The following is a 17,479-nucleotide window of genomic DNA, read 5'->3' as shown; positions in this document are numbered from 1 at the left end:
ACACGTTACGGCTATTTAAAGGTAATCACCAAGAAAATCAGTAATAGTTATCATTTTCAAACGGACAAAGATAGAAAATCGCAATCAGCCCTTTCTTTTCCTTTGTTTCATTATTTTAAGAAACGAAAGAGAAACATAAAAGGCGAATTACATTTAATAAATAGCATGAAGTATAAAATTGGATTTCCAGATTGGTTAACCGCTTCCAAAATTACATTATCAATCTTACCTCGGTGAAAGGGATGTTGGTCTTTCTGGAGATTTATTTTTGACCTCTGACACCTGAAGTGGTACCTTCAATTCGGAATCGGCCGAATTCTGAACAGCCCAATCAATGATACCATTCACTTGAACTTCTTTATCGTCTTTACTTCTATTCGGATCGGAATCGAAAGTAAGAGGAATCCCAACTACCAATTGAGCCATACTCTCGGCTGGAACCGATTTTAATATTTCGAGAGCTTGAGAATAAGGAGTCTGAGTAAGGTCCACCCCGTTTACTTTTAAAATAATATCTCCGGGATGCACTAGACCTCCTATCTCAGCTTCTCCTCCCTTAATTAGTTCGGAAACTATTAGGGTTCGCGAACCGGGTCCGGGTCGAACTCCGAATCCTAAACCTCCTTGCCTTCTTTTGTACACTTGTACATGGTTCAGTCTGCAACCTTCCATAGCGAACTCTGAACGCGAAAAAGTCTTAACGCCGGAAGAGACATGATCGGTAGGTCACGTGTCCAGTCAATAACCCAATAGGAGGGCGATTAGACTTTTGCCTTTTAACACACATCCGGCTTGTTGCCCTTGTGCGTCTTAATCCTTTATCCTCCATAATCCTTAATCCTTATCCCATTAAGAAATCAATATCAACCTACTCAGAAGTGAATATTTCTATACAATTTTTTTATTATAAACGAACTTTTAAGATCATTTTAAAGTAACAAATATTTTATTCAAAACGTTTTTTTATAGATTATTATTTCCTAATAAAAAATTTATAAAGACTTCGTCGTCTTTTATTAACAAATTAAAAATTAATCAATTAATCGTTGTAATAAACAAAATAAATTATAAGATGCTTAAATAGGTTTAAATTATCAAATTTTATAATTATTTTTTAAGTTATTAATTTAATTTTATTCATTGTTTGTAAAGTATTCTATATTGCTTATAAAGATACAATCATATTGATTACATGATCTATAGCCTGCAGCCTATAGACTGTATTTAGGATATGTAGCGTACTTTAAGCAAAATTTTAGATTTATTTTAAGAAAATTCAAACAGTTTGGAGTAAATAAGAATTATATTCAATAAAAACTTATTTCTGGTTAACCTTTCGAAAATAACCGAGAATTATTGTTAACAGTTTAAGAAGTCTTTTATGGGGAAGATATGTACATACCTTTTACAAACCACTAAATTTAGATATTGTTTCTTCAACATTGATAACGATGGTTAAGGGAATTGAAGAATCAAAGGCGATAACACTTTATGTGACTCTGGCGACTTACGGAAGAGCTTTTGACTGACTTTGATTCGAACTTTAATTTACGAGACGGAAGTTCAGACGTTTAAACGAATAAAATCTTTAGTTAGTTGAACGAAAACTCTTAGAGTTGAAGTAGAAGACTTTAGGATTATGGTTCCCAAAGTATTTTGTATGCTTTCATATACAAGATAGGATAAGTTTATTCTACAGAAGAAACTACTTAGATACACTCTCGAATTTTGTTTAATTTAAGGATTCTACACCTATAAATATTGTCACATTTTACTAAATTCGGACCAGTTTATTTATTTATTTTTAAAAATTTAATTTAATTTTAATTCAAATATATTTTTATTGCATTGATTTTTATCATTTTTAAAATTTATAACGAACAATAATCGTGTTTAATCATTCCCATTAGAGATATTAAAACTGAGAGAACTCGAGCAAATAAATTAAAAATTTTATATAAAGGTCAAATGTAATAAAAAGAATTGTATAATTATCTAAAGTTTTAAACTATATTAATTATTTTAAATAAATTAATTAAACTATTTTAATTGCAAATCTTTTCTATCCAACCTGGGCCGGATTTATACAAGTTTCAGCATAGGGCCTCACATATTTACATAAAGAGGAAGGGCCTGTTATATATTATAGCCACAAAGTCTCCAGTCAAGCCCCGTATTCAACATAATCCGTAATCCTATATCATTACCAGAAATATTATAAAGATTTCATATAATTTACGTGTAAAACTATCTAATTATTTATTAAATATATACATAAATTAAACATTTGTAAGGTATATTTATTTTAAAATTTAATCGTTTAAAACAGAAATTAAGATTAAATAGCCAACAATATTCTGAAATAATAATAATATTAGACTAATTAAATTAATATAACCTATTCACAGGAACTAATGCGAAAGAAATATGAGTGATATAAGATCGATTGAGGCTGTAGATTCTATCGTTATGTATTTTTAGTTTTCTTATCTAACACTAATTCCAACAATCATTAATTTTTTATGCATTCAGATATAGCTACTTTAATTCTTTTTTTATTTATATAAGCTAACATTTAAATATCCAGGATATTTCAATTTATTTTAAACCTCGATTTTTTTGATTTATTGGCGAATCGCGCTCAAATATTCTTGTTTTACTATCTTCAATAGTATAAATTTCGGACAACACGCTTCAATAACATTTTTGTCCATCCATTTCATATTATAGTTTAATATATGGCATTGTTTAAGTTTATTCCTTATTTAAAAAGTATATTTCTTATATGATTTTAAAAATAAACCCGCTTCGAAACGTTCGTGCAGGCCAAAACTCGATAGTATAAGAGGAAATTCTAAATTTGATTAATATTATAAATTCATTACTGTTTTAATATATTATAAATTTAAATTTTTAAAAGTTTTAGAAATTTCTCTTTTTTTTAAAAAAAAAAAAACCAGAAGTTTTTTCTGTTGTAACTATTTAAGTCAAGGATAAAGATAGATAATATGAGAAAAGTTTCAGGATTGAGTAGCATAAGCAGAACCACGTTGAGTAAATATTAAAATTTCTCATCTTAAATGAAATTTCGGAGTGATTTTATTGGATGTAAAATAGATCGGCTAACCTCTTAGATATTGTAGCGTCAATATTATTACTAGAAAGCTTATTTTCTTTTAATATTAAAAGAATTTGTTTTATTTGTTTTGATTTTTATAAATTCGATTTATTTTTACTTCTACAAGTTTGTTAAAACTATCGACAAAGCTTCAAGTAAAGTTGATCGAAGCACTTTAAAACACTGCAATTAGATAGTGCACTTTTTAACGTTACCGACGGTAAGGAGGCGGGGGAAAAACACAAGAAAAACTACGAAAACTAAACGGAATATGCTAAATTTAATATGAAATAAAATAATATTTTATATCTCACGTATTTAATTGAATAATTACTTATGATATTAATAAGTTTAGTATTTAATTCGTCAACTGAAATCACGTTATGTTTTATGTTAATAAATAAAAGAGCTTTAAAACAGAAAGCTTTTTTATAACCAATGTACAGGTATTACTCGAACACTCGTGTATTAACAATACATTAAATATAATTAATTAATATTATATTAATTACAATTATAAACATTACATCAATATTTGAGATGGGTGTGTGTTGATGTGACGTTAGTTCGATGTGTTTTTATTGTTAATAAGTGAGTGTTCGAGTCATGCTCTAATTAAATACTTTATTTACTATATTCTTTTAAATTTTCTTTATTAATAATATTTTAATATTTATATATATAAAATCAAAAAAGAAGAGCCTTACTTCTTCTCGAAAGTAACACTTTTAAGCTTTGGAATATGGTCATCTCCAAATCCCTTCATAAATTTCGACGACAAGTTGCTATAAATTAATAAAAAATTTTTTACGTATTTTTATTATTTCTATTTAAAAATTAAATATAGAACAATAAAAATTAAAAAAATTAATTAGTTTTCAGTGATGCAATTGTATAATTTACGAACAAGAGTCGTGTTATCTACAATTGGATTAATTTGATTGAAACTTAACTTTTTGACTCTGTCATCCAATTAATCATTAAATTATATACCACGTCTTTTAAATCCAAACTCATTAAAACTATCCGCGTAAAACTACTGTAAATTGACATATCTAAATAGCCTAAGTTAAAACGACATTTACAATTTATAATGAAGAGATCTGAACGGATAATCAAGAAAGTAAAGTTTTTCATAATTATACAAATTAGAATAGTTTAAATAACGTATTGAATTTGTAATTTTTAGTGATCAAAACAGCTGAAAACTGAAAAAAAAACATACCCCATTTTTTGTGTTCGCTTTTACGGTTTAAAAGAAAAAAAAACAATTCAATTATAAAATAAAATTATTTATGGCTAAAATATTAACTATGGAAGCGGATATCCGTTTAAAAGGGACACCTGGTGTAAGAAAGTTTGACCGGATTAAGATATAAGGGCTTGGCTCTCGTGGAGGAACAGGAAACAAATTTGTGAAGATATAACGTTTTAAACAAAGATTCTATTCTTTCTTAAAGAAGAAAATTTTATTTTATTTCTTAAAATATTTTTTCAATAGGAAAAAAAAAAGATTTTTTAAATATTTATGAACAATTAATTAATATAATAAAAATAATTTTTGTTTTTAATAATGTTAAAGTTATGTTTAATTTGAACGTTCGGCAATGGTTTTCGACATGAGAACAAATTTATAAAAAGAAGACAAAGACAGAATCTAATAAAAAGGAATTAAATAAATGAATAATAGCTACTATAATTTTTAAAAAATTTGAGATTTTTTTGAGTAAAAATAATTATAAAAAAATAATAAAATCTTGTGTAAATAGGAAAAACTGCCTAATCAAATACATTAATTACAAGTTAAAAGTAGAGTAAAAATACAATTAATTATCTAAACATGATTTAATAAGCTTAACAGAATATTAAATCATTTGGATAAAATACATTTAATAAAAAATTAACAGAGAGAAACATAATTAAATGATAATAATCTTATATTTTTGTTTAAAAAAAACAAAAAATTAACGAGCGTTTGATAATATTATAGAAATAAAGTGAATATTTCTAAATTTTCAATTTTTATGTTGAAAAAATGTACTATTTAACGATAAAACTGCGTGAGTCAAAGAGTAATATTGTCAATTATTTCACCAAAGAGACTTTTCCTTCGATGTAGAAACGTCCTTGCAACTCCTAGACACTAACATATAGTGTATCTACCGTCATCATGTTGTGTGTAATTGTTTCAAAACGTAAGAGTTCTCAATCTTGTCAGAGTCGCGCGCAATTGATCGCATGATCACGATCGATCGGTTAAAGTTTCGGTTGTACAAATATTTCTCTGAGTAGCATATTGAACAAAACTCGCTCTATAAAGTCTACTTGTTGCAAATTCGGGACAATAATGCAACTATTTCATTCCTGAAATAGTTGCATTTTCCTCTAACATTTTCATATATCAAAATTGTTTTATTTATTTTTTTCATTCTTTTTTTTATTATTTTGCTGATTTCTTTTTAGGCTTTTACACGCAACCACAAAATAAGATCACGAGGTTATCAAAAACGTGACCAACTCTCTTCCTATTGTGTAACCAACCAAAATAAAAACTTTGCTTATAAAATTTTATTTCGAGAAAGATTTAATATTATAATAATATTCAGTTCTATTAATCTGAACATTCGTAAAATATTCTTATATACATATATAAAGAATAAATTATAAAATTCGAAAAATATAATAACTAATTAAAATAATATAAAAACTTTACCGGTTAAAATTTTAATATAATGTTTTTATGGTTATGAAAGCGGAAAGTATTTTGTCACTAGAAATCGTTTGTGATTGGTCGATTTCAAAAATTTGAAATTTCAATCCCAAAACCGATTTCAATCACAAAAAGGGGGCGATTCTTTCTCCTTTCCTCCCCCATTCGGCATCGAATTCTCATATATAGGGGTTGGATTGCATGCAATTTAGCCTTTAATAATATTGATTTCGTGCTAAACTGTTTTAGATAAAAGACTTATTTTGATATTCGAATATGGGTTTATTCTTATTTATTTATTCGCTTGAAAAAATATTTTAACACCAACTTTCTTCATTTTACTGCTCTAAAAGTTCCCTCACATAACTTTTAATAAGTAGAACGTATATAGAATTTAAAAATAAATAAATAAAGTTGCTTACTTAATTTTTAAATTAATTTGATACGACTTGATTAATTTTTAAAGTAATTAAGAAATTTTTCGTCTATAAATTAAAATATTTTACGTAGTCATCGGTTTCTACTAATCAATCAGGAGTTCACTTACTTAACTATTCATGTACAGTACATCTTGTGTTGTTCTTATTTTAAATTGGCTAATTAAAAACAACATTAAACGACTTTTATTAATGTTTTTTTCATTTAAAAAAACCCTTAATATTCAAGCTTAAAAAATGATAAATAAATATCTAAATATGTAAGTGTTTATTACTTTAAAAAATTCCTGATATAATTCATTACTGGAGATAAAATTTTAAGAAATAAAACTTAAATTTTAATATAAACTTAAATTTTTTTTATACTTTTTTTTCAATCACGATTAAAAGAAAAAAAATTATAGAAAAATGCAAGCGGTCGGTTGATCTATATCATTGATTTGTTCTGGTAGACAATTTACTTCTTTCTCTTTCATTTTCCTCGATATCATAAAATGACGGTTAACCTTAATTTATCACAAAGTTTTATTGTTTTCTACAACCTCAATACAATAGTTAATTAAACAAATCTATTGATAATTTGCGACTGATGAACTAAGAATAACACTTTATGGCAATTTACGAAAGTTGAATTTAATTGGTGTCAATAAATAATATAAAATTCTTAAAATACTCATAAATCTTATTTTTATTATTTAAATTAAAATGTAGTCTAACGTCAAGATTTAATATTTTATAAAAAAAAAATTCGATTAAATTAGGTTAAATTTTTATTTTAAAATTAAAATGATTACATTAATTTTATTTATAAAAATTAAAGCCAAGAAAATAAAATATTCAAGCTAATAACTACACGATGAAAATTAATTAATATAAAATAAAACGTTAATTAGTAAATTTTAAAGATTATGATTTAAAATTTATGAAATTCTAATGGCTTAAATCACATTTACTCGTTAGCCTAGTAAAATTTGTAATTATTTAAAAATTTATGTTTAGATAATGGTGTATTGGTGTTATGTAACAGGGTATTATCCTTACGTAAATTTACAGATATGATCCCTTAATGATTATCCACATTTATAAAATTTTAAAAGGCAATTAGTCTTATGGAAAACTTAACGAAATTAAATTGAAAACAATAGATTTTAAAAGGTTAATAAAGTGTCTATGAATAAAATTGTGTAAAGTCAGCACTCATCTTTATCGTGTCGTTGAACGGTTAGGTGTGTATTATTTACTGTAAAATAATCAATATTCTATCATTTTTAAACTTTTAAAACTTCTCTCTCTCTCTTTGTGTATAAAAAAGAAGAATAAAAATACAGAGGTTTTAAAAATTTAAAATAATATAATTCATATTAATATTCTATCTATTCATTCGTACGTGCTTGAATAAATATCCATAAATCCCTATTCGAGATGGAAACGTTAATTTTCATTGTAATTTTAGACATAACATACATTAAAATCCTGTTCTATTTTTTGAATGTATATAATGTAATTAACTTATTTTCTTTTTAAATTACAAGACAACTGAAATTACTAGTTTCAGAAATGCAGTCATCTCTTTATGCTAATATTTTTATTCAATATGCGTTACATATTCTATTCTGCATCATTTTTGACTCCGCTTCTCCCCATATAAACGATCATAAGCATTGTGTTGAGCCTTCCTTTTCTAAACTGTGTGATTGTATTTGTCTATCCTTGTTTATGCATATTTGTTACAATGAAGGAATGAAGCAGATGTAATAATAAGAAATTTAATATTTAAGATTTCGATAACAAAATAGGAAACAAATAAATACTATGCAGAGTGGTAACAAAAGTCTCTCTCCTTAGCCAATTATTTGAAAAAGTAGTAGGGCAATTACTGTAGATCTTTCGCCGATGTATACTATGTTGGGCATGGTGCGAATTTCCACCCCTCCAGTCCATCTGTTATAATCTCAGACTTAATAAAAATAGGGAAATATTGTCAACAACAGTGTTATTCAGTTATGCCAGTGCATTACTGCATAACACCAAACACAATTGAAATGCGGAAGTGGTTGAATGTGCGGTTAGATTTAGGTTGGCAGGGGTATGGATATGCAAATGATTTCATTTAATAGAAAATATCAAACGTCGCTAGCGCTAACTTAATGCAACTGTTATCCCTCGGTGTTATGCAGTGAAGTATCTACATGTAATATTTGATCCCACTTGATATTTCGGAATGCACTAAAACAGAATGTTTGGCATGTTTTCATGTGCTGCAACTTTGTTATTGACAATGTTGGCCCTATTTTCATTAGGACTTAAGATTTTAACAACCTTTCCCGACAGAAGGGCTAGAGGGTGCGGAAATTCGCACCGACGTTTAGCGCGTACATCGGCGAAAGGTCAACAGTAATTGCCCTGTTAGTTTTTGAAATAATCGGCCAGGGAGAGAGATTTTTGTTATCACCCTGTAAATTAAAAAGTGGGTTTATTGTCCAGTATAAATTAAGAATTACTTCAATTTTCAATTTTTTAACGTGTATACGATCCGTATACTTTAAACAGTTTTTTATATTATTTATAAATTTTTTAACGTTCAAAAACACCTTAAAAAATATCTCACACGAGTAATTACCGAATCATTCCCTTCCCGTATAAGGAATTGTAAAGTATTCTTTCATCTTCCTTCTCTTTTCTCTCTTCGGACAATTACATAATACTCGAATGTCTCCTTATGTAATTTAGATAGCTATATTTTACACTCACGCAAATATATAAACTTTTAAAATCGAAATCACTTATAAGGCTATTAAATTAATAATAAGAACTGAAAATTTACACACGAAATTTTATAACAAATTAATTTTATTTATTGGCAGCTTCTAGCAAAAAAAAAAAAAAAATGAAAAAAAATGGTAAGGAAAGAAAATTACTTAAAAATTTACTGCTAAGAATCAACTGGATAATCATAAAATTTAAAGTTACAATTACTGTATACTATAAATCAGCACAGCTTTTTAAGTTTTCATTTTCTTTTGAAATATTATCCCCAAGATGGAAATTCGATTTTCTATAACAATTTTTAAACTTTAAGGAAAAAACAAATGATTTACAAAGTAAAATTTGTTTATTCTAAACTATAAACTAAATAAAATAATATTATATATCAGAACAATATAGTCGGATATCTGCAGAATCTTATTGGATGAGAGCATTGCATTGTGAAAATATAAAATTACAATTCTCCTTTTCTTTATTTTCTATATGTTTGATCAAATTTGTTCTGTTTGCAGCAATCACATTAGCTATAGTTTATGTTGTCAACCCAGATTAAAAAAAAAGAAACTTATAGAGAGTTAACAGAAAATTCTAATTTAAAATGGGAATTAGCTGACAAAATAATTGCTAGTTTTTAATTTAGTGATTTTTCATAAAATAAACAGATGATAACCTGTTGAATGTGCACTTCTATAGCGTTTATTATAAAGTAAAGTGCTTTCTAATCACGTGGTAGGCTTTGTAGCGGAAGCGACAGTCTGCCAATGAGAGAAAGCACGTGCTTCATTACGTGTAGTCTACGTAACGAAATGAAAAAGACAGATCGCAACTTCCTCTGTCGCTTCCATTGTATCCCATTACACCTGCTTTGTCTTCTTTTCTCCCTTCTTTCTTCGGTACATCAAGTCATGTGAGAGTGTGCGTGGGTAAACCGTTAATCAGATAATTCTAGCCACCTTCATAATGAATTTCCCCGAATAATTTTAACCTCTATGCAAAAATATTCTTCCGAACTTAACACTTTATTTGTTTGAATGTATTTTAATTTATACAGAAATTATTAAATAATTTGTTATAATATTTCTGTAAATAGAAAAACTTCATTTGTTAGTAATTTGTTATTAAAACTAAATTTAAAATGTTTACACGTTGACAAACTGTTTCAAGATAAACATTTATTCTTAAAAATCAATTAAACCGCAAAACAGTAAGAAATTGTCACTTCACCTCACTGTATGTCTACATAAAATAGACCTATGTATAAAATTGAAACAGTAATTATGGTTTAAAATGATTTAATGTAATAGATAAAATGAAAGTAATATGGGCTAAATTAATTTATAAAAGAAAATCACTAATAATAAATCTTCACAACAACCAGGACTGGTTCAAAAACATTTTAACTTAGCCCAATGTATTCTATCCATAGGGGCTTACATATATTTTGGCATTTCAAGTTAAAATTTTCATAAGTAATCGGCCGATTTACATCGCTTTTATTCTTCGTTATTGAATACAAAATTGTTTTTTAACAGAATTATTAAGTTATATATTTAAAAAACACTGTTGATAGAAACACTGTTAGTATTTTGTAATGATTTTCTTCTGTACTTCAAACATTACTTATCGCGTGATATCGCCGTTGCTATTTTTGCTATCTCTGTCCAATTTTTGAATGATCATTTCTTCGATATACTCTTTCATTAGAGTTTACTGTAAGAAATATACAAATCATAAAATTTCAATTTTACGCTGATGATTTTCTACAAAATGGAAAACTACAGGTGCGTCTTTTTTTAAATTAACAGCTTGATGATGTTAAATGTAATAAATATCAAATAAATGTAAACAAATAAATTTATATTTTTACAATTGCTCAAACTGAGCTAATACTAATCGGGCATTCTTTTATTTTACAGAATTTTTTCTTTATTTTACTGAAATGTTTGCAACAAATTGTATTACATATTACAATAACATTTATTTAAATAAATTCTTCCAGAAGTGGCGAGAAAGATCATTAAATTTGTGAATAATTAATTTAAAAATTTAATTAAACAAAACTGAATATCTTCCTAAATTAGTAGCTATGAAATCCCAAATGGCCAACACAAAACTGCATTCGACTTGCATTTTACAAGAAAAAATAAATAAAACCGAGTTAAAGAAATTTATGTATTAATTTATTATCAATTTAAAATTATTTTTACTAACGTTTATTTTATTAATTTAAATATATAGAAGATAAAAATCCGTACAGACGAAAAGAGAAAATTAATAAAAAGAAAAAAAATGAAACACTTAATATCCATAATATAAATAACGATAAATTGAAAATCGTAGGTAAATTTTTGTACAGTAATAACTCATAAAATGAGTGATGTAGAGAGAGAAGTGATGTCTTTCGAGAGGAATAAGGCAATAAAATATGGTTTTTCAATTCTGATCTTTTTTTTATTCTATGATCTAATATTAGTTAGATGTAATAATTTTAATTAAATATTTTAAAAATTATCTACGAAATTAATTATTTGAATTTAATATCGAAATTTTTAAAAATATACATTTCCTCAATCCTTTTCACGTTATCTTTTTCTCGTTTCTTCCAATAAAAAAAAAATAAAAGTTAATTTTGTAAGCATTCGGCATCTACTCTTCGACACGGCGTTTTGAATCCATTTTTCAGTCATTGGACCAGCACATTAGAGGATTTCTTTTCTCGCAATTCTCTGCCTTAGTCGCTAATTGCCGCATGTAAATTAATGGAAGAAGAAATGACGAATGTCTCGGTTCACTCAAATACATTCCTTACATATTCGAAGTAATTTACCGTATTCTGTCATTAATGTTACTTCTTTTCAAATTAATTTATTTATTAATAAATTCGTTTAAAAAATTAATTTGTGTATTTTTTCTTTTTTTGCATGTAGCGCCATCTGAAATTAATTTTTCGAATTATTTTCCTGAAAACTTGTTTTTGATTTTAGCTGAAATTTAACGATTTACTTAACGTAAAATTAATCCGTTATTGTTTCGTGGTTTTTAAAGTATAATTAGATATAACTGTTATATGATATTTGTTAAATAAACTTGAAACATCTACATACATTTGTATAATATTGTCGTTTGATATTAAAGATTTATAAGATAATTTAAATTCTTTCGTTTTAAAACTTATAAAATATTATTACGTAAATTATAAAAGAAATAAAATGATAAATTTAAAGATTTAATAGTTATTAAATTGCTTAGAATAATAGAAATTTTGTTAGATTTTGCTGTTCCAAAAGTTTAGGTAATATAGTAAGACGCCGCTTAACGCTGATTCGATATAACGCGGTCTACTCGAAGCCCTAAAAAAAGCTGAAAATTTACGCCGATTCAAATTATCACGGCATTTCATTGATTCGTATATAATACGATTATTTACGAACACGAATCAATCAGCAAAAGGTGGCAAAAAGGTGTACTTTCTTTAAATCTATGTTTGTTTAGTGCAATTATGGAAATAATATAACATCATGGATGCCATAGGCAATATCGGCTTCGCTTGGCAAGAATTAACTGAGAAATCGCACGAACGGAGTGTGGAAGAAAGTTATGGTTGAAGGTATCCAAGAATTTTCAACGAGAAAAGCCTATCGCTGTATCGTTAGGTTGACCAAACTCAACCTAATCGATACAGCAGGACTAGGAGATGTAGACGAGCAGGATATTGAGGAGTTACCGCAGGTTTATAGTGAGAACCTTACCAACGACGACCTTCAAGAACTGGCAGAACAAGGAATTCGTGTAGAACTGAAAAATAGAAATTCTGAAAACGAAGAACCCAAAGAATTTTTCTACAGATTTCCTTAGTAAAAGTTTGGTAACGATAACCGAAATCGTTGTTCAAATTGTAGCGAACGATACAAATTTTGAAAGGAGTGTAAAAGCAAAACGAGACATTTTGGATGCGATCTCTTGCTACCGACATTTGCTTAAGGAAAGAAAAAAGCGACAAGTGAACCTCACGACTTCATTGCAAAAAAACAAGAATTTCAGAAGAACAAGGACCTTCGTCACAAAAAAATTAACATCACATTTCTGTGTGCATATGTTTATGTGTTATTTAACATATATTATTATGCAAATTAATATAAAAATAACTTAAAATTAAAGTAAAATCTGTTTATTTTTGGTCGCGTGTTCCCCTATTCCTATTTATTCTATGTTAAAATGGCCTCGTTTAAAGCTGTTTCGTTTAGCGCTTTGTCGTCTAGGAACGCATCTCCCGTGTTAAGCGGGGTCTTCCTGTAATAATAATAATTTATTTGTTTCTGAGCAAATTACTACACAAATTCATAATGAATGACATCAGTTATGACTACTACAATAAAATCTCGTTTTTATAACGCGTTTTTTTTTAAATTAACAAAGAAATAACGAAAAAATCAACATGCCCAGAGAAAATCAATTTTCTTCAGAAGAAGTGACTGAAATTTGAAGGTTGGAAGCAAGTGGACATTCAATTACTGAAATTTCGAGCAAAACAGGTAGTTCAGCTTCAGGAATACTTTTGGCAAGAAAAGAAAATGTTAAACCAGCAACACGTTCAGGTCAACCTAAAGTAACATCACCCACAGATGAAAGATGTAGGCGTACTATTAGACTCGTATCTAGAAAAAATTTATCAGTTAGACAAGTTTTGAGAGAGTCTAACTTAATATTTCTAAAAATATTATACACAGAATAATAAGTAAAAATCCTTATATTAAACTAACAAAGGATGTGTAACATTTTTTTCATTTCATGTTATAAATTAATAAAATTATATTTTCGGTACTGCTGATATGCAACTCTACGAAGCTTATAAACTCTCGAATTCATTAGATTCGCATTACATTTCATTTTATGTACAAACTGAATTTTCAAAACGCTATATCACACTCAATTTTTAATCTATATTAATATTCCTCTTAGTCTTTAGAATAAAATGCACCGAATATTTATATTATAAAATGCACTCATGTGCATTTTATAATATAAATATTCGGTAAAAAGAATATTTTCCAATAACTTATATTCATTTTTGTGGCATATTTATGTAAAACTGCGTTTAATTTACATTAATATATAAAGAAATGCTCAATATTCATTAAAATAAACACATGAATTAAATTGTTCTTCGAGGACTAATGACTATTTTTAAAATAATTTTTATAAGACTGTTTTTATTTGTTTATTACAAAAATTTCGTATATTAAAATATAGGAAATGACTCTAAACACGAATGCATTTTTAGTATTTACCAAGAAAAATGCATAATTGTCATATTAATATTCTAAACTATTTTAGAAAAGTGATATAATTATCAAAAAACGATTAAGGTTACGAAAAGTCGATTATATAAGGAATAGTAAAGCCATATAAATTCAGTTTATTCCACTTTTTTCAATACTTTAATGACAATTTCTGGATGTAAAGTAAAAAACTGATGTGCTTAATATTAAATTCAAATAAGTCACTTTATATTTTGATTTTTTTTATTAATAGTACATAAATTTTCTAAAGGATATACTACAGAAAACTTGATTTAATTATATTAAATAAGACGAATTTTTTAAAAATAGGTTAATAATAGTCTGTATAAACTATTTAATATAGTTTAAAATATATATATATATATACAATATATAAAAATTAGTAAAGATGATATAATAATTTAACTAATAAGAATAATATTTTTTAATCGTATGCTTATGACAATTCTGTAAGAATTTTAATGAATATAATATTTTATCTTTACTTAAATGAGGCCTAAATAACTTAAAGCATTTCTTTTATTAAATAGGCAAGAACATTAATTATATGTTTTTATGCATTTTTTAAACTTATTTAAGCTCTTCTATGAATAATTAGTTTAAATATAAGTTCAAATATTTTATTTCGTCTATAAAAATGTTTTTTATATAAAAGTAAGTCTATTGTATTATAATCATTATGGAATAAATAGAAAGAAGTTATGTTGGAAGAATAATTAACCTTGATGAAAATAATTTTATAAAAATAAAAGAGATGTAAATTGAAGAATAATATTTATTGGTTAATGTTACCTATGGTTCCAAAATGGCGGCTCGTCTCTGATTCCAGCAAATAGAAGAAAGAAAACAGTGGTTACGCACGTTCTAACCTAACCTATTCTAATAATTTTATTGGTAATAATTAGAATAGGTTAGGTTAGATTAGGTTAGAACGTGCATCCCCACCGTTTCCTTTCTTCTATTTGCTGGAATCAGAGACGAGCCGCCATTTTGGAACCATAGGTAACATTAACCTATTTATTAGTCAATGATATAACATCAGTAGGTTACTTTAAATAGGATAGAAAAGGTGTAAATACTTGGGAACATTTCGAGGCAAAGAAGTTACCTTACCTATCCTGTTAAATGATATTTGTATATAATATACAAATTAATTAATTATTTTCAATCGTATTCTTACGTACTATTTTTAATTTAAATGAAATTTATTTTAAACATAATGGGAATTTTAGTAAAAATAAATATATATACCTGTTCACTTCTTTCTCATCATTGTTATCTTAACCATCTACAGACAAACCTGTCAGGTTGACTACCCGGATATATTAAGAATTTTAAATGTAGATTTAAAAGAACTAAGTTCTTTGCCTTGAAATGTTGACCTGAAATCGAGAACTTGAACTTGGGAACGACTTAAAAATTAATTTAGTATGAATACATAATGAGCTAACAATATCTGGAAAAGATTGCGAATGTGTAACATGATATTTTTTCATATTTGAATATAAATTAGACAATTTTTGTCTTTAATTTATAACGATAGATAACGTCGGTTGAAAAGCATTAAATCTTAGGTTTACAGTAATTTGATACGCTTTTCTAATTAAAAATATTTAATAATCTTTTCGAGGAATCTAAGCATTAATAACAATGAAGGCGTATGTTTTAATTATTTGTTTCCATATTGCTTGTTATTATGGGGCTTTCATATAATTTAAAATTAATTTTTAATGCTACTTTAACGATAAACGTGTAAACCAGTTTTAAGATATAATTCTGCATTAAATACGTTTATAAAAGCATCAAATTATTTATGAATGATATTGATTATTATATAAATATTTACGATTTTTAAAATGTCATTTCAAATATTAATTAAATGTAATAAAAATAGCAAATACCGTATTTCCTCAAGACAGTTTTTCACATTTTAATATGCGAATCGGGTGGCGTATTATATTTCATGTCAAGAAAACGTACCAGTTTCATAATTGCGGAAGGGCAAGTTTTAGTGTAGTTGTTGTTACCTGAGATTTACAGATTTCGTCATATCTATTCATCCTGTTATCACTTCCTTGCGTGCATTGCATATGTGCACTAGAGATTAGATATTTTAACTACTATTTAAAATAGTTTTCTCTGGTTGCCATTTAATGACATCCATAATATAGAAAAAAGTCCTCTCCTTTATTTTTTCTTTTGCATTTCGGTACGTTTTAGTGTCATCTGAGTCCAAAAATTTAAAAATCTTGAGACTTTTTTTAGACCGATCGCCATACTTCCCTCTGTTACATATAACAATGGGAAAAGTAAAAATAGTTATTTCGAAAATCAAGAGTATTTGTTGAATAATATCAGCTTATCGCACATTCGATGTTATATATTTTTAAAGTGACGGCTGTAATACACAACTTTTTGAAGGATTTTACTATAAATTTTCGATGTTTAGTTTTAAAACCCACGCGATCAAATAATTGCTTGTGACAAATGAGTAAATTGAAATAATATTAATGTTTTTCTCTCTAATTATAAAATAACTTTTAGTTCATTTAAGTTTAATTATGCACAGTTGTTAGAATTAACTTAGATGTACTGTACAGTACTATACATGAATAAATTTATTTAATTGAATAGATTGAGTACAAGAAAAAATAATCTAAAATAGAAATCATTTTTTAAACCTATGATATTTTATTTAAAAATTTTATGTTTTAAAAAAATAAAAAAAAATTATTTCTGATCTGTAAGACTAAATATCTGCATCCATAATTTCAGTATAATAAGTCCTGTTAATTGATTAAAAAAAAGTACTAGTATACAAGATAAATTTTAAATTACGATAGAGTACACAAAGGCATAATAATTAGTTTAATTGCTATCTAATAGTATCTTGTGCTTCATTTTGGCAAATACTTAAAACAAGGAGAAATATTCTTTATTTTATATAAAAATATTTTTAATGATCTTATTTTACGCATTTTGTTTTTGATTCTAGTTTTAATAATTTAATTAAATTATTAAAATTTGTTTTCATTATTTAATAGAAGAAATTCTGCTCCTGTTTAAATTAATTTATTATGCAAAAAAATTGTTTATGCATTGTAACTATGATATTAAAAATGAATGCAATTACCTCTCGGTATCCGCG

General features: G+C 26.5%; 1 protein-coding gene across 3 annotated transcripts in view; it reads right to left on the bottom strand.

Annotated features, from left to right (window-relative positions):
- Window positions 1-16,251, bottom strand: part of Nos (Nitric oxide synthase) — a 62,657-nt gene extending 46,406 nt beyond the window's left edge. The window contains exons 1-2 of one of the 3 annotated variants that reach the window (XM_067284275.1): window positions 16,233-16,251; window positions 3,826-3,903 (exon numbers count right to left, since the gene is read on the bottom strand). In XM_067284275.1, the coding sequence (XP_067140376.1) occupies window positions 3,826-3,884 (59 nt within the window). In that variant the 5' untranslated portion in view covers window positions 3,885-3,903; window positions 16,233-16,251. Of the gene's footprint in view, window positions 1-229; window positions 688-3,825; window positions 3,904-4,343; window positions 4,382-16,232 lie in introns of those variants that run through there. The other 2 variants (XM_067284274.1, XM_067284273.1) reach the window with 2 other exon arrangements.
- Between the last annotated feature and the right edge of the window lie 1,228 nt (window positions 16,252-17,479).

Source organism: Centruroides vittatus, unplaced genomic scaffold (genome assembly GCF_030686945.1).
Source record: "Centruroides vittatus isolate TY-2023 unplaced genomic scaffold, ASM3068694v2 scaffold_1167, whole genome shotgun sequence".
In the NCBI taxonomy this organism is placed as follows: domain Eukaryota; kingdom Metazoa; phylum Arthropoda; class Arachnida; order Scorpiones; family Buthidae; genus Centruroides; species Centruroides vittatus.
The sequence above is the reverse complement of the archived record's forward strand: the minus strand, read 5'-3'. Positions and strand labels throughout refer to the sequence as shown.